General features: G+C 34.6%; 2 protein-coding genes across 2 annotated transcripts; both read left to right on the top strand.

Moving 5' to 3' along the window:
- The first annotated feature begins 1,151 nt into the window (after window positions 1–1,151).
- On the top strand, window positions 1,152–6,441 carry LOC147078917 (trypsin-1-like). Its single transcript, XM_085955471.1, has 4 exons — window positions 1,152–1,179; window positions 1,580–1,769; window positions 3,592–3,850; window positions 6,157–6,441. Exons 1-4 carry the CDS (start codon window positions 1,152–1,154, stop codon window positions 6,439–6,441), a joined length of 762 nt encoding a protein of 253 aa, XP_085811597.1.
- Window positions 6,442–10,478: 4,037 nt separating this feature from the next.
- Window positions 10,479–14,868, top strand: LOC147078916 (trypsin-1-like). The gene is made up of 4 exons (XM_085955459.1): window positions 10,479–10,527; window positions 12,534–12,714; window positions 13,716–13,965; window positions 14,572–14,868. Exons 1-4 carry the CDS (start codon window positions 10,491–10,493, stop codon window positions 14,866–14,868), a joined length of 765 nt encoding a protein of 254 aa, XP_085811585.1. The 5' UTR covers window positions 10,479–10,490.
- Window positions 14,869–22,200: the final 7,332 nt, after the last annotated feature.

The raw sequence follows: 22,200 nt of genomic DNA, 5'->3' as shown, positions 1-22,200 counted from the left end.
TAATTAGCATGCTATTTAAATGTGGTAATTAAAAGGTAATTATCTAGTCAGCAGCAGTCAAAATGTTTTAAGAGATAGTCAAAGAATCCAGTTTATCACAAGTTTTGTTTTGGTTTTGTTACGCCAAAGAAATATAACTTCTAACGCGCGTACATAAGTACCTACACACACCGATTTTTATTTTATAATTCCATAGAAACTTTATCAATAATAAAATTAATCATCCTTTATGCAATTTTTCAGATTAAAAAAACAAAATTTATTGGATAATATGTTTTTTGGAAAGTATTTAATAAAAAAAGATAATTCTTTTATCAATATAGATCGAATTAGTATTCTTTAGTAGCATTTCGATATGAATACGATTATATCATAAAAGTATTAATCATATTTATATTATGTAAGAATCGACCTATATAAATGAAACCAAGTAATCAGTTACAACCACATCAGGATGTTCAGTCTTACAGTGATCGTTAGTCTACTTGTCTTTGCCAATGGTAAGAAAAAAAAAATATATTTAATACATGCTAATCTATGTTAATATTTTTATATGGTATATTCAACAGGGATATAGTACGCACCTTTAAAGAAAGTAATTAAGTAATTTCATTCTCCAAATAGGTATAAAGTAAATGATAATTGAAATACATTTTTGGGTTGACATCGTGTGTTCTTCCTTCCACAACGTTTCGGGGTTGTCGGAGAGAAGGAAGAAGTAAAACTACACCGTGACAAACCTAAAGATCTATTTCGATACCAAAAAACTGTGAAAGTCTCAAAATTTGTATTATTATACCTATAAATGTTTCTTTTTATATTTGCATGAAGGTAGATTAGGTATTTCTCATATTTTTTTTATAATAAGCGATAGAAGTTATACTTCTTTGGCATAACAAAACAAAAACAAAACTTGTTATTTATCGTTGTTTTTATTTTTAAAGTAACAACTGTCACTCTGACGTTTAATTGCTTGTTTACGTAATGAATTGCAAATGGGCAACGGAACCATTCTACTATCAAACTTACGTTTGTATACAGCTGACTGATTCGCAGCCATTTTCATACTGTCGTTACGGTGCGCGCGCGCAGCTCTCAATTTCACTCTCGCCCCAAAAGAAACATAACTTCAAAACACAAATTATTGCACCATGTTATGGTCCAGCATCGGAGCATTGAGTAAGCATATTATCGCATCTATTTCTTCGGTTAATCATCATATCTCACACTTCCTGCCATGTGAGACTTATAGCGAGTAAATCACTTCTTTAGTACGACTGCAGGGTTAAGAAGGGTCGGCGACTGTGATGGAATCCTTTATTCACTATCTCTTGCGGCATCCGAAATACATGTCGAAGCAAAGTAAAGCGTCTCTTAGTGACTACGTCAATCATCAAGGAATAATGTATCTGATGAAGATCTTATTTACCAGTGTCCTACGATTTGGCGGAGACACTAATTCTCAAAAGTCGAGAAAACAAAAGTAGAAAATACAAAAAAGAAGTACTTATTTAAAATATCCATTTATCCTCGGTGACTAAGTGGAAATAATTTAGAATTAATGTGACGCTCTTTTTAGGCGCTGTCCTTCCCAGTGTCCCCGTGCTTGATGGGAGGATTGTTGGAGGAACCCCAGCTGATATCACTGAGGCGCCTTACCAAGTAGCTTTACTTATTGACAGTAATGGATCTGGTAGCTACTTGCATCAATGCGGTGGATCCATCATCAGTCGCAAAGTAGTTCTTACTGCTGCTCATTGCACGGATGGGTAAGGCCATAATTTCATCATTTTTTCATTAAAATAAAAACTCTTAACCTGGTAAAAAACCAAAATATTATAATTAGTAATCTTCCAAGTTACAGCACATGTGGTAAAGCATCAATCATATAATAGTTTTTAGTCCAGCTTGATGTATGGTTGAAGCTCCTTTGAGAAAAGAATTATGGATAGGGTATATAGGTTAATTGGTATACTGTTGACCATGGCCCCCACATCCTGAAGCGGTCCCCCACTATCTACAGTTGTGTATTCCAAATAGTGTTCGAGGTAAAAATTAGGGTATTTTTAGCGATTTTTTGGTATTTCTAATACACCCACTTGAATTATGGAGTTATCAAATATTGACAAACAATAATCAAAAAATATCATCGCACAACCATATGTTTTAAATTTTGCTTTAAGTGAAATAGCGAAAATATTTTTTTTTACTATTAGTGCAATTTTGTGATGTATGTTTATCTCACTTGGCTGGTCAATTTGCCAGGCCGGGTCCCCCTTAAACCAGGCCCCTCAGGCTGGAGCCCTGTCAGCCCCCCTTGTGGGGGCCATGCTGTTGATCATGTTTTCCAGTCAGTAAAATCAAAATTGTATATTGAACGTTGTTTCGTAGCGATGGGAAAAATCTTTAAATATAGAAAAAAAATATACTTAAATACAGTATAGTATAGAAGAGTATAGTGTAACAGATAATATTATAAGATAATGAAAGTACTCCTTGAAGAAACTATAAATAATATATTGCTTGCCTTCTTACTCCAATGCACAAGCATTGAATTTGTTTTAAAAATATTTGGTCGAGAATAACGATAATGTAGATATATTGTGAGGTTACTGCCAAAAGTCTCGAAATCATATTGTTATGAAGTAATCGCAATTTGAAGTTTGACATTGCCTTTAAAATCTGGCATAATGCTAATTTCTTTGTGCTTTAAGTGCATGTTCTATATATCGGATGACCTAGATTTTTTTCTAGTATATATATTTATATATATATATATACATAATCCGTTGATAGCTCTAAATACCGAAAATATCAACTTAAAGCGATCCAAGCAACCCCACTATATGTTTTTCTTGGAAGAGGTCAAACAACAGATAATGTCAAATAGGTACACCAAAAAATTATTTGTTTTTTTTGGTTCTTTGACTTCCACCTGTTTTAGACGTACCTCTTTTTCAGCCAACATCTTTTTGTGAACTCTCTAAAGATAGGAGCGAGTCATTGGGTACTTTACAAACGCTGTGAAGGCAGCAACAAGTCAGATGCTATTTGGTGAACACAATAAGGGCCGTTTCAGACGGGACACCGATGTCGCGCTCGTATATAATAATGAGGCCTTTGTATTCGAATAAAGGGGTCTTTGTATTATGTTTATGAATGCCCCAGAGCTAATGAGTTAACGCGTGTCTGGTACGCTTTTCCGTCGGCCGCCACATTATTAAGCCGCCGATACACTTGTTTTTATTAACGCAAAATTATGCGTTGACTCATTAGCTCTGGGGCGTTCATAAACATATTATAAAGGCCCCTTTATTCGAATACAAAGGCCTCCTATATTATATCGAGCGCGACACTGGTATCCCGTCTGAAACGGGCCTAAAAGTCCGAGCATTATTCGTGAACGCGTTCGATGAGATTTTTTGTTATTTGCGATAACATGATATTATGTTTATGACGAAAAGACTTATGTTCAAATTTAAGTGACTTGTTTCCCAGAATACCCCTCATTACATTCCACATTACATCTCAGTTAATTCTAGTCGGTTGATATTATATAGAAATTTTATAATTTATTTTGACAATTTTCAGAACCACCGCTGCTCAATGGAGAGTTCGCGCTGGATCTTCCACCCATAACGTAGGTGGCCAAGTGGTTCAGGCTATCAGAATCGTGCAACACTCAAAATTCGTTACTGCTGGACATTGGCATGATTTTGACATTTCTTTGATGTTCGTATCGACTGCTTTCAACCTTGGACCTGGTTCTGCTATAATTTACCTTCCCGAACAAGGAACGTCCTACGCCGATGGCACCTTGGCACTTGCCACCGGATGGGGAAATCTTGCTGTAAGTTATCGACATTCTCAATTTTACTTAATTAAATAACTTTCACTACATATTGGCAGCGATTCTGATAATACTGTGTATGCGTATTTTCTTTGTGTTGGTTTTCATGTTTTGGAGTGTGACATTTTCCTGGTTTTTTACATTTATTGCAGTATCCAATCAACCCATTCATCTGATATATTATGTCTCAAATATTCTCTGTCTAACTATACGAGTCGACAACAAACTGGATAAAAAACAAATCGGGTGATGAAGCCCCTTATTAAATTTTGGTTATGGATTCAGCACTGTCCTTAGTGTACTTCTATTTTTTATAAATTTGAGTGGACAATGTATTTTGTTGTCATGTTTTATTCATGTGGCTTGTAAATTCATTCTATTTTCACATGGGAGGTCGAGATAAAAGTTTGCCTGTAGCTGTACCTATGAGGTTACCAGGAGTAGAGATTAGGTGGTTGCTCCGATGGATGGGGGAGCGAGTTTTTATTGCAGCGTAAACAATTGTTACAATTGTATGTTACAAGAGTTATGTTACATGAGTTATGATACTGATCCGAGGTCCAAGGCTCGGTAGATGAGATTTTATATAGAGCGATATAGAGACTAAGATCCAGATAGTCCGAGAAGTTATGATAGAGTGACCTCTCAAATCAATTGTGATCCGCTATTTATTTCCAGATGTACTATCGAATAATATGTTGAAACGACTTTTCAATAAATTGCGGATCAGCTATTTTATTGAGTGTGCGATAATTGGACATTTCGTTTACTGTCGCTGAATGAATATTAAGAAATAACGTTATAACCAACATGAGTTATATTGTTGAGTTTGTGATAGTTAGATACTGACTGATTCTACGGGACAATGAGTATTAATAATTATCATTATAATTAAGAACTGGGTCACACAGATCCGATGACGAACACAAACGTATTGGTGTAACTGCACATCTGGATCCAAGCGGATGGTAATTTATTCCATGACTACCCAATTGCAGAATTTAACTGAATTTACATGACTTTCAGTTAAGAGCACCCATTGAAGACAGGACCACAATGTACATATTGTCTTTTTTTAATATGAATAACTAACGCTAATACAAAATTGCTAAATAATCTAAGTAAAGAGATCTTTACGTTGACAGTATGACACCGCAAATTTTCTGAATGTAACAAAATTGGCGTTTGTTGTGGCCAAGTTGAACGGTATAATTGGCCCAACAGCTGGTTGAACCAACATGAGTATCTCTTCCCTTTCCGTAAACATTTTAGGACCTTCCCATATGGATATGTTGAACGGATAATGGGTTACATGGACTGTTAATAGACAATTCAAGACCACCTACTTTTAATGTACCTAGATATAGATATATCTCGTGTTGAGGGTCTACGTCTTGCAGCCATACGTGAGCACGGGTAGCACACATCGGTTGAACACCCTACGCTTAAGACATAATGGTAGGTCACTCTTGAAGTTACTATTCAGACGTCCGAAAGCACTCCATCCCAGCTTTGTTCTTCGAGCAATTTCATCGTGCATGCTTCCGTCTATGGACATAGACGTAGAAATATATAAATAGATGCTTATTATTACATGTGTATTTTAGGATACATCTTCTTCTTATTGTGCCATCCTCTAGCGGAGGTCGGCCACCATCAAGGGGATCTTATATTTGTCGTCTGCTACCCGGAACAGTTCGGTGGAGCTGCACTTGTACCAATCATGGAGGTTCTTAAGCCACGAAATGCGGCGCCATCCTCTGCTACGCTTCCCGTTGATCTTTCCTTGAATGACGAGTTGGGAATGCTGTATTTTTGTCCTCTCATAATGTGGCCGAGGTATTGTAGTTTCCTGGTTTTGATACTACGTAGAACTTCTCGGTCCTTCCCCATTCGATTGAGAACTTCAACATTTGTCACACGGTCAGTCCAAGGAATTTTGAGGATGCGTTTATACAGCCACATCTCGAAAGCTTCAAGTCTCCGTGACATCTCTTGGATTAGCGTCCATACTTCTATACCATAGAAAAGAATTGAGAGCACATAACAACGTACCATACGCAGTCTCAGACCTTGGTTAAGATCTCGATTGCTAAGGAGGCGTCTCATTTTGAGAAAGGCGCTCCTTGCGATCTCAATTCTAGTTTTTATTTCCTGAGACTGGTCCCATTTCTCATATTATTATTATAGGATATATATTATTATTATTATTATTACTATTATTATTATTATTACTATTATTATTATTATAGGATATGTATATTAGGATACATATAAAAATATAATATGTTTAATTAATTCAACAGGAAGAAGGCAACCGGCCGACAAATTTGTACAAGGTCACTGTCCCGATCGTCAACCAGGAGCAATGCATCAACTTATTCGCCGGTATTGAGACTATCAGCAGTAACATGATTTGTGCCGGATACGGAGGTAAAGATGCTTGTGATGGAGACTCTGGTGGTCCACTTGAAGTTGACGGAGTAGTGATCGGAATCACTTCATGGGGTAAAGGATGCGCCCAGGCTCAGTATCCGGGAGTCTGGGTTAGGGTATCAGCTTTCAAAGACTGGATTGACAGCAACATGTAATTCTTATATTTTGATTTGCATGATTCTATCATTTACATTTTACAATAAAAAGCATTTATTAAAATGCATCTGTAATCAAACTAATTAAATTAAACGAATTATTTTAAATGTAACAATTATTTTTTTATTGCCTTGAATATATTTTTCCCATCCTCACACACTGTCACAATCATGATTATTCGACCTACTTGTCGCTATCTGAAAGCAGTAGTGAGATAATGTGAAAAAAGGCGATTTTGAGATAAGTATGCCAATCGATCGTTGAATGATATGTTATAATACCTACATGATGAAACACTGAGATTAAACAAATGTAATACATATTCCATTTAAAAGAAAAAAATCCACTGTTGCATTTATTAAAATTGTCATTTAACTTCAAAGCAACAGTGGGATAACTAACCCTATATCATTAATGGTATAATACAAAATGCTACAATTGTCATACCAATATTATAAACTATAGAAAAAAACATGTTGTAAACGTTCTAGATAAATTATATCAAAACTAGTATTTTTGACTTATACCATTATTGCTTTCAGGTAGCAATATACTGGGTTAATTTATTATGAAATTTAAATTTCTCGCAATTTTGTCACGTCACAATAATAATAATCTATCTATCTATACTGTACTATACATACTATACTATACTATACTATACTATACTATACTATACTACACTATACTATACTATACCATACTATACCATACTATACTATACTATACTATACTGTACTGTACTGTACTGTACTGTACTGTACTGTACTGTACTGTACTGTACTGTACTGTACTGTACTGTACTGTACTGTACTGTACTGTACTGTACTGTACTGTACTGTACTGTACTGTACTATACTATACTATACTATACTATACTATACTATACTATACTATACTATACTATACTATACTATACTATACTATACTATACTATACTATACTATACTATACTATACTATACTATACTATACTATACTATACTATACTATACTATACTATACTATACTATACTATACTATACTATACTATACTATACTATACTATACTATACTATACTATACTATACTATACTATACTATACTATACTATACTATACTATACTATACTATACTATACTATACTATACTATACTATACTATACTATACTATACAAAACAAGGCGCTCGAGCAGTGATCAACGCAAGACGTTGCCCTCGTATAATATCGTTACCTCAATACTACAATTAGATAACTTTGATTTGAACTAACTTCTGACTTACCTAGTTTTATCATTTTGTAGAGAAGGAAATGTAGAATCATATTCAATAGCTATCTTAAAACGCTGAAAATCTAGTTAACTAGTTGTAGTATTGAGGTGACAATATAAAACATGTTATACCTATAAACATTGTGTTAATCTTTAATCAAATGATTTAAAGATAATTTTTTTTGGAACATTTCAATTAAAAATTTTGATCATTATTGTTTTTTTCCACCCTCATACAATATATTTGCCAGAATCACTTTCTAACCTCGAAGCATAAAGCTATGACAAGGGTATATATACTTTTTGCGACCATGTTTATATATATTATTCTACATCCGCCGGTCAGTGGCCAAGTGACAGAAAATAGAAAATGTTTCAATAAGGACTGATGGACCGGTTTTTCAACTCATGGTTATGGGAAACTTCAATGTTTGTAGTAAATAAAATTTAATATCAAAAAAAAAAACCTCCAGGCTCTTTTAGGTGTTTGTCTAAGTTCTGCCATGTCAGGACGTTGCAATTCAATTATTATTTTTCCGGTTTTAATTTATTATACTTAGGAAAAAATGATATATAGATATTCTATTCAACATCTTTGGATGGAACACTTACAAATAATGGAGTGTTCATCCGTTACGCCTTAGTTCCCGAGACCATGGACTAGTTATTAGAAAAAATATTTTGAAAAATGTTAATGTTTATCGGACTCAAGTGAATAATTTTTCAAGAAAGAGTGATAATTTTGTTAACATATTGTAGAAGCTAATATAATAAGAGGAACAGTTATATTTACATAATAAGCATGGATGATCAGAAAAATATTAAATCAATTAATTTATGGTAATTGTAGTATTTATTATACGTTTTATATCTTTGCACTTTTTTTCACTTTTTACTACAATAATACGCCTCTTTGCTTGATTTACCTCCCGTAAAATTAGATCAAATTTAGATATTCGCTTATATTTATTTATGTAGTAATAAATAAATACATAAATAAATAGATATGTGTAAAAATATATTTTTAGAATAATATAATTACAACATTTTCATCCTGGAGCCGGAATGTAAAGTTACTCTATAAACTATGAATGAACTATGTATACTCTAACTAACTATCTAGATAACTAGAGGCGGCTCTCGTGGTGTAGTGGGTAAGGCGCTGGCCTTCCACCCGAGAGTTCTGGGTTCGATTCCCGGTCATGACAAAAAACATTTATGTGTTTTTCTCAAAGCCTGGGGCTTTGTGATTGTTCAAAATTACTAACAACCATCTTGTACGAAAAAACAAGGACATGGTTATTGGTATATAAAAAAAACTAACTATCAAATCAAGACAACTTATATCTGTCAATGTAGGAGTCAGGGAACATAATTGTCTCAACCAAGGCTTGAATATGGCTTTAGCATATGGCATGGCCCGGGATAAATGAGATAAACATAAATTTACTCGTATAGTAAAAAAACATATATCTGGCATGGCGGGAGGCGTGAGGATTGGTGATGGACCGAGGGAAGTGGCGAGAAATCGTGCTAATCCTATGCTCTAATGCCGGAGTGTGACAGGGTGAATGAAGGAAGAAAATAAAAAAATGTGTGATGACATTTTTGAATATTGTATGTCGATGCTCTGTGTCGATTTTATAATTCAACTGATTGTATTGATAAATACAAAAAAATACTAAAAACACACTGAATACACTTAATTTTACGTAGAACACCATTTGAAAAACGCTACGGTAGAGCTTCACACTGCTGTTAACATTAGCAATGGGTATGGGGCCCATTTCAAAATGTGAGGGCCATGACTGTCATTGTTATGCAGTGACGTCCTTAGACAAAATGCCGCCCCTAGGCAGCGCCAAAATGGTGCCCCATTTTTTATACAATATTTTTATTATCTTATCATGACTCCAACATCTAAGAAATGTGTTATATGGATACATTACTAACAACATATACCTACCACCAAATCTAATTTAAACGCCATCTCTACTTCAATAAACAATATTGCGAGTCCACGGCTTCAGATACATTAAAAAATACACTTGACAACTTTCAAAACTCGCGAGTGACAAAAATATTCGGATAAATTAATTAGGTAGGTAAGTATGTACCTACCTTTCATTCAAATATAATTCGCACATCTGCACGTGTCATTGCTGGTCATCAAGGACGCTACTCCCAAGGACAACGGAAGTAAACTACACCTCGCAAACCCGGGAAAAAACTACAGTCGTGTCAAACCTTTTATATTAATTAATACATTTTGTTTCCAACCAGTATTATTATAGAAAGATATTTCCGTTATTTCTAAGTTTAGGTACCTTTCTATATATACCTAATGATTTTTCTCGATTTTATGCCCTTAGAGTAACTGCCACCCCAAGTGACGCTCAATCTGTCTACCCCCATGGGAGGTTACTGCTGTCATGATGTCAGTGCATCGGTGATACTTGTAAACCGATTTATTATGGTCGGTATAAGTGTTTGACCCAAGGCCTGAACAAAATATAACCTTAAGTGCAAGTGAGATAGCATTCGACACGCGTATAATCTCCGCAGTATGTGTTCGATTAAAATTTTCGACATATGAATAATAGAGTTAGACGTTAGACGCAGGCACTTAGGGCAAACACTGCGAGTACGTGTATGTTTTTGTGCGAAATGTTTTAAGTTAATTTAGTAGAAAAGATGTTTAAATGTAGTAACCGTACTGAGAAGCAAAATGGTGATAAAACGTTTCACAAGGTAATAATAACAAAAGTGAGAATATACTGTGCAGCATGCGCAAATAAAATGGCCGCATATAGCCGGACAATACCACTTATCTTTAGTATTATTGCTCTGAGGCCTGAAGAAATGTTTATACAACATGTGCAATGCATAATAAATAAGAGATAAATTAAAATTATAAATGGTACAAATTCTTAATGTTAAAAGAAACTCTGAAGAAAGTGTCTTTTGATATGAACATGATTCGTATTGAGAAATCGAATTAATCTGTAGATGACGACCTATATAAAAAGAGGTAAGGAATCAACTATCATTACATCAAGATGTTCCGTCTCACAGTGATTGCTAGTTTCCTGGTCTTCGTCAATGGTGAGAAAAAGAGTGTGGAGATTTTCATTAATACTTAGCATTATGTTCAAAATACTAAATACCCACGTTGTTGCATCAGTCCCGTATAGCTTCGTTTCGGGACTAGGAAGTGTGGCACGCACAGAACAGATAATTCTGAGTTCCCTGGTGGCACGTTTATAGTATCATGGAAGGCGGTCGTGCACAAATCGAGGTTGCATAAACATGACAGGTGGATATGGGGTAACTCAAATCATCGTTTCAAATACTTATTATTTTTTTATTTTCTAATCTCTTTCTTTAAGCACCAAGGTGCATGGTTGTTAAACCAGTCCCGTGTAGCTAAGTTTCGAGACAAAGAACTGCGGCACTAAAATATTTTCATTCTGACACGTTTATAATATCATGGAAGGCGGTTGTGCACAAATGTCGACTACATATACATACCGGCTGGAGATGGAGTAACTAAAATCATTGTTTCATAATATGTGTATCATCATTATCATCAGCCGGGATCGATCTTTTTCTGGAGGTAAGCCTTACTTAGTTCCTTCAACGCTTCAATTGGTTTTAGGGTGTCCCTGTGGTTGTATACTGCCCTCCGGGATCCACTGAATGACTGTATTTATCCATTTGATGGGTGACATGTTCAGTCTATTGCCATTTCATTAGGTTTTTGTCTTCTATTTAATCAAACATTTTTGTCTGCATCTTTATCCTATGATTGTTTTGTGGTCTTTCCTAGTTATGTCCACCTTCCCATATCACGTTGCTCTGCAACCTGTAGTTTTTTGATTTCCCTTACATAAGAAGTCCGTATTCCACAAGCATACGTGAGCCTGTTAGCACACATTGATCGCAAACCTAACGCATTAGGAAGTAGGGCGGTTTTGTGAGATCACTTAGCAAAATCGGTATACTTTCATGAACTTTTTTATGTTGCTTCACATAATTATTATATTCTAAATGTCTTAAATATATAATTTATGAAATATGTGGGAGACATGGATTTGGTGGATGCTCCAATGGATGGAGGAGCGAGTTTTATTTGCAGAGTAAACAGTCGATACAATTGTATGTTACAATACTTTATGATACTGTTCCGAGGTCCGAGTCCTGGAAGAGTGCGGAGCGACATAGAGACAGATACTAACATACCGGTAACTTATATTCGAGTGACATGTCCAATGAATTATGATCCCATATTTTATTGACGTATAATATCTCGAAAAGAATATTTACGAAATAATAATTATAATTGAGTCAGCTATTTTATATAGAGTTTGCGTCATCGGATATAGCTGACTAGGTGGAAAAGCGGATATGCGGAAATTATCATTGCAGTCAGCTATTTACTGAGTTTTCCATTATTGGACACTACGGGAAATGGATATTAAGAAATTTATAATTGCAGTCAGTTTTTAATATCGCCGATCAATATCCTGATACGGATTGAGTTGTTTATCCCCATAAATATATCTTTTTTTTAAATTTAAGCTTGCATACTATTCAAGCGAACAAATACGCTCATGCCAGTTTAGTTATGTGATTAATTTTGCAATACAGAGCTCTATCATATATTTTGTCCAAGATGGAAGTAAATGTTAAACCGCTCAATTGGAGAACCATTGATATTCTCTTTCACTTTTCAGTAGTTTATCATTATAATTACTGTATGGTTAGACATTTTTATGTTTTTCTCTTGCACAAATTCATTACTCCTCGGTGACATTTTTATAATGGGATTTATATCTTTAGGACAACTCATACCACTGGTCAAATCGAATATTGTTGGAGGAACTACAGCTAACATCAATGAGGCTCCTTACCAAGTAGCCCTGCTTATGGATAGGAATGGAAATGGTACCTTCACCCATGTATGCGGAGGATCTATCATCAGTCGTACAATCATTCTTACAGCAGCTCATTGCACCGATGGGTAAGCCAATGATTTCTTCCCCTGAAGAACTACGTTGTGTAATGTTTGAGATTTTCATTGTTATCGTAATATATTCTTGGGTTTCCACCGGATTTACCTACTTCTTCCTACATATCTCATATCTCTTGATAATGGCCTCTGCAAAGAGTCTGAAATGTCGAGGACAGAAGGAAGAAGTACACGTGGTGGAAACACAAGAGCCTATTATAATAACTACGTTGTGCGTAATAACGAAATCTTTTTCCGAATTGAGATTTCTGTGATTTCCCCATAAACGCCATTTTTGTATTAATTAAATACCACCTAGCTGGATACAAATGAAAGTTTGTACAAAAAATAGTGTAGTATTCCCATGTTTTTAGCCATCTCTTTCTAATGTTTAGGTTCCATCTCTATACAACAAGGTTTTGTTTAAAATCATTTCGATTTCAAATCGGTTATAACACAATATATCAGAAACTCTACAACCCACTTTGCGCCATGGGCTCTTCCACTGATACACCAGAATGATTGGTGATACCGAATTGAAAAAAAGCTTCATGCTGAGGAAATTTCATTTTAATATGTTTTGTATTCTACGAGGACAAGTTACCATGTTAATCGAAATTTTGCAGCCTGTTCTCGACAGTCTGATTAGGCGTAGTGTGACAAGAATGGCACGAAATTTCAAATTTCGAAATTATAGATACTTCATCGCGACAATTATAATATACTTAATATTATAATTGATAGATTTTGTTTTTTCATTATTTCGCATCCGTTGCATTTGCATTGAAGTAGCACATAACTTATAATTCATTTTCAAAAACGTAAATTAGTGTGCTTTCTTAATACCGAAAATCTAGATATTTTGGAATTTTAAAACCGGTATTTCGGTATACTGGAATAATCGATTTTATTTTATTTTCGTTTCCTTTTTCTTCGGCGTCATTTCTGGGTTTGGCTTTTTCCAAAAATATCACATTGTTCATAACTTCATAATCTATTTTGTGGAATTCCAGAACCCGTGCTGCTCAATGGAGAATTCGTGCAGGATCTATCACGCACAACGCTGGTGGCCAAGTTGTCCAGGCCAACAGAATCGTGCAGCATACGGGCTTCAACTCTCGTTTTGATTTTGACATCAGTTTATTGTTCGTGGCGACTGCTTTAAATCTTGGACCTAGTGTTGCTATCGTCACCCTTCCTGCTCAAGGAGCCACCGTAGCAGATGGCGCCCTCGCGTTTGTCACCGGATGGGGATATCTCTCCGTAAGCGTACCGCATTTTATGTTTTAATGTGTTAAGTTTTTGGCAGCGATATTGAAAATATGTAATTTTAATAGTATGTAGATTTAGTAACTAGTCTAATTGATGTAATCCTTTCATGGGAATGGAAATAAAGCCAACGCTTTACATACTGAAGTACGAGAGCCAACCACTTTAAATTTCCAACTTCTTCTTTACTGATTCAGATGGAAAAGTAAAAAATTACATCAATTAGAATGCATACTATTTCATGACTGAATTCACGCGATGTTGTTCAATTAATAAGGAGCTGACATATTATTTAACCAATAATAACCAAATATATATCCTGCCTCCCCTAACATTAGAACGACCCCGAATGCCCCCAAAGCATGCACCCAACTGGCTCTATATTAAAAAAAAAAAACCAGCGACAAGCGTAAGCGTTGATATGCTCTGACTGATTGCGGTGAAGTATTTTATTTTCGAGGAAGTACGTTGCTTGTCATTTGAAGTCATTCTAGTACTATTTGATATACGATGACATAATTGCTGTAGAACTCAGTTAATTCATGACTCTAGTACTTATTTTTGGACGCCTTTAATATTATTTATTCAATGTAACAGGAGACGGGAGGCAGCCAACCAACAACACTGTACAAGGTCACCATCCCAATCATCAACCAACAGCAATGTATCAACGCATACGCCGGTTATAACCCCGTCACCAGTAACATGATCTGCGCTGGTCGTTTGGGAGTCGGAGGTCAAGATGCCTGCCAAGGAGACTCTGGTGGCCCACTCACAGTCGGCGGAATTCTCATTGGGATCACCTCGTGGGGTAGAGGATGCGGCCAGGCTCAATCGCCGGGAGTCTGGACGAGAGTACCAGCATTCAGAAACTGGATTAACAGTAACATATTATAAACCTTTTTTTAGTTTGTATAATTTGCTATATCTAATGTATATGACAAAACATATGAAAATACATTGTAAAGTAACTCTTTACCTTTGAATAAGACGTTATAATTAATATTTATTTAAATAAAGACATTTTTTATACATAGATATGTTGTAATTTTTTCTGTTTCCACTAGTTATTGATTATTCCAGTGTTAAGGAATTAGGGAGAACTAAATGTTTGACATTTTTTTTCAAAAGAATGTACTGATATTTATAATGATCCGGTATCTCATTTCCTCGTTTCTTTTTATATCAACGTACTAATAGTATTTTTATATTAAATTGGCTAAATCGATATAAGTATGGGAATTCAATAATGACGATTATTCTCATCTTATGATGTTTTTGCTGACCCAATATTAATTTCAATTAGGCTTCGATCATTCAATAAATAATTTTCTTCTTCTTATGATGATGCTACAGCTCAATTTTAGGGTTGCCTTCCTATCATGGCCCCCACATTCTAAAGCGGGTTCAGAGGTCAAGATCTTCGGCGCCCCCTTCTACCGATAAAGTTAAGGGTAGTGCGGCGCACTGTAGTAGCACTTTTTTAATACATATACTTAAATTTAAATTATTGAGCTACCGAGTATTGACATACAATAATCAAAAATTGCATAGCACACGCACACATTTTAAAATGTTAATATCTTAGAAGTTAAATAACGGCGCAGGCGACTTTTTAAAACTAGCAAATTCTTGACGTATATTTAAGTCACTTAACTAGCCTTACTTTGGCTTGTCACCCCCTCTCTCCTTGTGGAAGACATGTCTCTTCCGTGCAGCCATGGATTTTCAAATTCTGCCCACTGCTTTTTTGTTTTTACGATAAATTAATGTTAGCCACTTGCTCTACCTATTAGGTCCATACTCTGACTCGAAACACAAATTGAAAAACAAATATCTGTATTTGCCAGTTACGGAATTCAAACCTGGGATGCATAATATTATAAGCGGACGCGTCAGCCGCTCGGCCATTGTGTGCGCCCACCCTTATACTATCACAATCGTAATTTCCCGAATATTTTTATTTTGCGTATAAATAAAATTTAAATATTTATTAAATACATTAACTAAATTGTCTGATACGTGTTAGAACACAATTATTATGAAAGAAACAAGATATTTCATGTAAGTACTTACATTGACAGCTGTTTCGAGTATCTATGTAAAACATAGCCATACTAATCATGTTGGAAATGGCGCATTTAAATAAAGCAGCAAGCGGCTATGGAAACTGGAGTAACACTACAGGAGGAATAGAAAGATTAGCTGTTTTTTACTTTTTTGGTGGCGCCCATTAGTTTAGCTCTTTCAACTTAGTCATTATCGAACAAACGTAACTTGAAAACACCTCAGGTATTATATACCCACTAGAAGAAATCACATTTGAAAAAAATACGATATGCCGGGGTATTTTTAGTTATGTGGTAACACTGAAATGTCAAATATTATCTAGCTGTCATTGCAGCGACTCTATACTCTGTTATCGACCTTATTAATGCTCATTTTGTTTTTTTCTTCTTCGCAGTAGGTTATAACACGACTTATATTCCTCCTGCTGACACTTTTCAACACTTTTTGCATTATTAACACCATGGTCATGCTTCACTTTATATTTGTCGCAGTCTAGCTAGGTCCTAGGATATAAATCCGCTCCCTAGACATCACACGCACACGCATGTAAGCGTCAGATTATTTTTGAACTGTACCTACGGTCGTAATATTAAAGGTGCCGAAAGTAATAAGTAATTAGTGCAATCAATAAAAACAATAACATTATTATTTATTATTACACGTGTCGTAATTAATCTTTTGATTGATTTTAGGATGCCAATGACCACAATAATTAATTTTTTGATACCGCCGTCCATACTGATAGCGTGATAGCAGTAATAACTTAAATAACTATCAAAAAAAATGCAGAAGATAATAATGAGAATCCAATAACGCAATAACAGTAGCACACTACATTACCATATTGTCTATCTAATTTAGAATGACATAAATTCATCTTTCATCTTGCTTATATTGTTATAATTTATAATATCACTAGGCAGTGGCGGTTCGACGACTATCTAGCTAGGTGGTGGGGTTTAGCCATTAATTATTAAATATACATAACCACATACTTTCTCATATTATACATTATGTACCTACCATACTTATAATATGATTTTATTAATGAGAAAATTAGTATTTTTTCAGAATAAGGCCCGTTTCAGATGGGACACCGGTGTCGCGCTCGTATATAATATAGGAGGCCTTTGTATTCGAATAAAGGGGCCTTTGTATTATATTTATGAATGCCCCAGAACTAATTTCGCGATATAAATTAGAACATAAAACTGGCTGCGGCAATAAAAACAAGTGTATTGGCGGCTTGAAAATGTAGCGGCCAACGGAAAAGTGTACTGGGCACTCGTTGACTCATTAGCTCTGGGGTAATCATACACATAATACAATGACCCATTTATTCGAATACAAAGGCCTCCTTTATTAATACGAGCGCGACACCGGTGTTCCGTCTGAAACGGGCCTAAATAATATATAGTGCAGGATCCCATAGACTTGTCGTATACATATTATGCGGAACGCATTCTGACAATTGGAATAGGTTCACCAATATATATAATGTCGATGTTGCCAGGCGATATTAGTGGTCAATTTGTTTTTATTGAGGTTTTAATTTTTTTTTCTTATAACCCACCAAAAATTGTTCTGAGTTCTTCAATAAAACCAAGACCGAATCAGGGATTGATTGATAATGCACTAATTGTACCATGCCATCGGCATGGTCGTAGAACGGTTCGTCCCATTTGAAAAAATAAAAATAGCGGGTAGTGCAATGTGTTCAAAATTATCGATTCTTAGGATCCTCCTTGGCTTAAATTATTTTATTTAGTAGCATTTGTGTATAGAATCACCCAGATTGCTTTCTTTACCATATTATATGTATATGACATTTGTTTTAGTATTATGGTTAATACAGAAACAGTGTAGGTTGCACATGTAGGTAGGTGAATAAATGAAATAAAAACTAACCACACTAAGTACACATTTATTAAAAAAAAGAAACAAGTCAAGTGTTCAAACTGCTTTAAGTATCATGATCACAGTTTTTACAAACACTACTTACACATTTGCACAATGATATACATGTCAAAGCCGATTTCTTATAACTACATGATAGTGTACGGCAGTTAGAATTACAAATAGTGGATCAGATGAGCTTTTCCATAAATAAACTTGTGCTGAAGCCTTTACACAGTGTAAATACAATGAATCATAATATGTGCATATCACTCTTGACAAATTTAAACTAAATCCAATATTTTGGGAAATAAATGTATATCGAAGTTCATCCGCTGTTGTTTTTGTTTACATAATAAGTAAGTGCAAACTTTTTCCAGGTCTTGAAACTGCTGTGGTTTCCAACAATTCATTTCCTAAAGCTGAAAGTGCATCCTGAACAAAACTTATTGGCGAGATGGTCGAGAAGAAATCGGCTTTGACATGTATATCATTGTGCAAATGTGTAAGAAGTGTTTGTAAAAACTGTGATCATGATACTTAAAGCAGTTTGAACACTTGACTTGTTTCTTTTTTTTTTTTAATAAATGTGTACTTAGTGTGGTTAGTTTTTATTTCATTTATTCACCTACCTACATGTGCAACCTACACTGTTTCTGTATTAACCATAATACTAAAACAAATGTCATATACATATAATATGGTAAAGAAAGCAATCTGGGTGATTCTATACACAAATGCTACTAAATAAAATAATTTAAGCCAAGGAGGATCCTAAGAATCGATAATTTTGAACACATTGCACTACCCGCTATTTTTATTTTTTCAAATGGGACGAACCGTTCTACGACCATGCCGATGGCATGGTACAATTATTGCAATTTCAATCAATCCCTGATTCGGTCTTGGTTTTATTGAATAACTCAGAACAATTTTTGGTGGGTTATAAGAAAAAAAATTAAAACCTCAATAAAAAAAATTTGACCACTAATATCGCCTGGCAACATCGACATTATATATCTTGGTGACCCCTAGAACCTATTCCAATTGTCAGAATGCGTTCCGCATATTATGTATACGAAAAGTCTATGGGATCCTGCACTAATAATTATCTGAGTCGTTTCTTAATCGCATCTAAAGAGCGTGCTTAAAAATTATAACTTAATTAATATAGACTTACCATTATTCGTTCTGAACAACGACATACAGCAAGCAAAAAAGATAATTAGGAAGTTGGTCAATTGATTAAAAAATATCAAATCACGACAAATGACATCTCTTGTCAGAGTTGAAGTAACACAATATAATAGTACTATATTAAAAGGAGTCAAGAAAGTAAATAGTTTCAGCAAATATTTATACATGTAATGATACAATAAATAACAGATAAGTTAACATTGCAAGTAATAGAATTATAAAATATTATTTAAAGAAAATAAATAGTGTACGTAGTTTTACTCAGATAATATGATTCTTATTAAGTAATTATTTTATAGGCAAAAGACGACATATATAAACGAAGGTTAAGAATTGACTATCATCACGTCATCACGAGATGTTACAGTGTTTGCTTGTCTTCGCCAATGGTGAGAAAAACAGTGCATGGAATTGAAACAACTACAATAATTATTACCGACTACCCAGTAGATACCTAATGTTACTGTAAATTTAAATATTTTTATTATTCACTCCCAAATTTACCATACATGAACGTATGTATTTATTTTTCATCGATGACAAGAGCGTGAATAATTTAATAAAGAAATTTTATTTTCATGACAAGGTCTGTATCCGTGGTCAATTCGACTATTATTGGTGGTTCTCTGGCCAACATCACTGAGGCTCCTTACTAAGTAGCTCTACTCATAGATAGGGCTAGAAATGGTAACTTCACCCATGTCTGCGGAGAATCTATCATTAGTTGTAAGGTCATTATCACATCTGTTCATTGCATCTAGAGGTTATTTGATTCGCTACCCAGTATGCATATACTAACGCTAATGCATTCACATCCTTGGCATAACAAAATTTGTACCGTGCGACAGGTTGGGCCTGAGTGACCCCGGTCAGCGAGATACCATAGCTTTCTTAATTTGTACATAATATTATGTCTCCATGAAATAGAGGGTATTTTATTATTTTAATGCAGCGTAATTATTATTATGTTTTTACATAATTTATAATAATTGCTTCATTTATTTGCATAATAATTATAAAAATCTATACAAAATTGCGAAGAGTTTAGATAATATAAATTAAATAGTTCATGTAATTAAGTAGGTAGGTATATTATGACGATGATAAATATATCGGACGTGTATTTTTGAGATGATAACGATGTGGGGATGGTCCCTAGGAACCCTTGAGATGGAGCCGCCCCTGTCACTAGGTGTTGTATTGTGTGTATAATTGTTTCCTTTATAATTTCGAAATGTTAAAGATAAGCACATGCTGTTATTGAATTTGTTTATAATACTAATAACAGGTTAATTTGTATATTTTTTTCCATTTTACATGCAGAATACTGACAAAGATGTTTGAATAAACGTTTTGAGCACATAACAGATTAATAAAATAGAATTCCAATGACAATATCCCAAAACACTACATTTTGACGCAGGATTGTAAATGTGTGAGTGTCCTACGAAAATAAACCACACATTATAGACGTGGAATAGTGTATGTTGGAATCTTCAATACACCAATATTAAATAAGCATCAATGCATAAGCCGAGAGCAGTTGTCAGTATTCGACAAATGACGTATTCTGGACACATGTTTGAGTTTATCCCGTATTCTTCCACACTCGAGATCGGTTGTCTGCTTTTCCACACCCGTTGGGTATTTCAGTTCCCATTATTTCTGAGTTTCCTGGTTCTGTGGCTCAATGTCTGGAAGATGACAACACAGCCGCATTGGATAAACAAATGTTTACGGATGCTGATATTATTATACTGAATAGCGATGAAGACATTATTTTAAAAATATATTATTATTATATTATATAGATTCGATGTGCAATATGTAAGTACTCTTAGTTCAATAACGTAATATTTTCCGACATTTAGGTACCTATATGCTTATAGATTTTTTATATCACTTTAATTGGTTAGATCCCTATTAAATAAATTATGATCTTAGAAATAAGTGCCTACGGTGAAAATAATTGATTATTACTCATTCTCTACATCGTTACTGACCCAATTCTATTTCTAAGGTATTAAAAATAATCTTGCTTAGGTTCGTCCAGAGGTACATGTGATTGGTAATTATTATCACTTAGGTTCATTAAACTTATAATCTCGTCTCATAGTTTATTCTCCAATATTTTTGAAAATACCTCATTCTGTTTATGATAATAGGTAGTAACTTATTATTATTAACGTTTTATAAATTCCTGTAAATCTACTTTTTTACTTAAACAACCTAAGATTGGCCGGCCAGGTGGGTATCCAGCCCATGGCCCCCACAAGGGGAAACACACATTTAAAAATATATATCTGTTAAATGCATTTTGATGTGATAATTATGGTTGATATAATTAAATGATAATTTATGTGTATAATTTAATTTTTAAATTATTTACCTGCTACTGGAACGGTGAAAGGTGACAGTGGCTTTTAGTGTCTGATACTAACAACGATTTATAGATCGTTCGATACAATGATTGGTTAAATTCGTCTCCTTAGTCTATATTTTTTCTCTCTGCAGTAAGAGACAAAGAGGAGGCTATTCAGTTCCCTCTCCATCTCCATAAATATAAAAAAATAAAATGTTTTGCATTGCTGACTCCGTCAATTCGAAGGAGTAACCACTGTATAACCCCTATTTTTCCGTGTTTATTTTTCTTTCTTTCTTTCCTCAGAGCCATGAAGAAGGGCTATGAGCTCTTCGTTAATATGTATACAAACGCGAGTACTAGAGATGACGAGGATAACAGGCGGTTTGGTCCTAGTGCCTCATAATGTACCTTATATACTTAATTGAATTGATATTTTTTACAAGTTGACAAAACTCTCTCTGAAGCAGACAAAACTGATCATTACTAATATTTTTGGTGATGTTGTAGTCACCACTTTGGCATTAGGTGAGGTGGATGAGCGATTGAGGTATGAAAAACTAAAGACCAAGAATGATGTAGATTGCGTGTTTATTTGCGGTTTGAAAGAAGTACAGTGATACAATGGTACGATATAACTGAGAGGTAGGTATTATTGTCCGAGGTACCAAGTTCTCCAGTGAGATACAATGTGGAGTGAGTAA

Source organism: Rhyacophila brunnea, unplaced genomic scaffold (genome assembly GCF_057557595.1).
Source record: "Rhyacophila brunnea isolate RB1 unplaced genomic scaffold, BYU_Rbru_1.0 scaffold_10, whole genome shotgun sequence".
In the NCBI taxonomy this organism is placed as follows: domain Eukaryota; kingdom Metazoa; phylum Arthropoda; class Insecta; order Trichoptera; family Rhyacophilidae; genus Rhyacophila; species Rhyacophila brunnea.
Note: the sequence above shows the minus strand (reverse complement) of the source record. Positions and strands in the feature narration are given on the sequence as shown.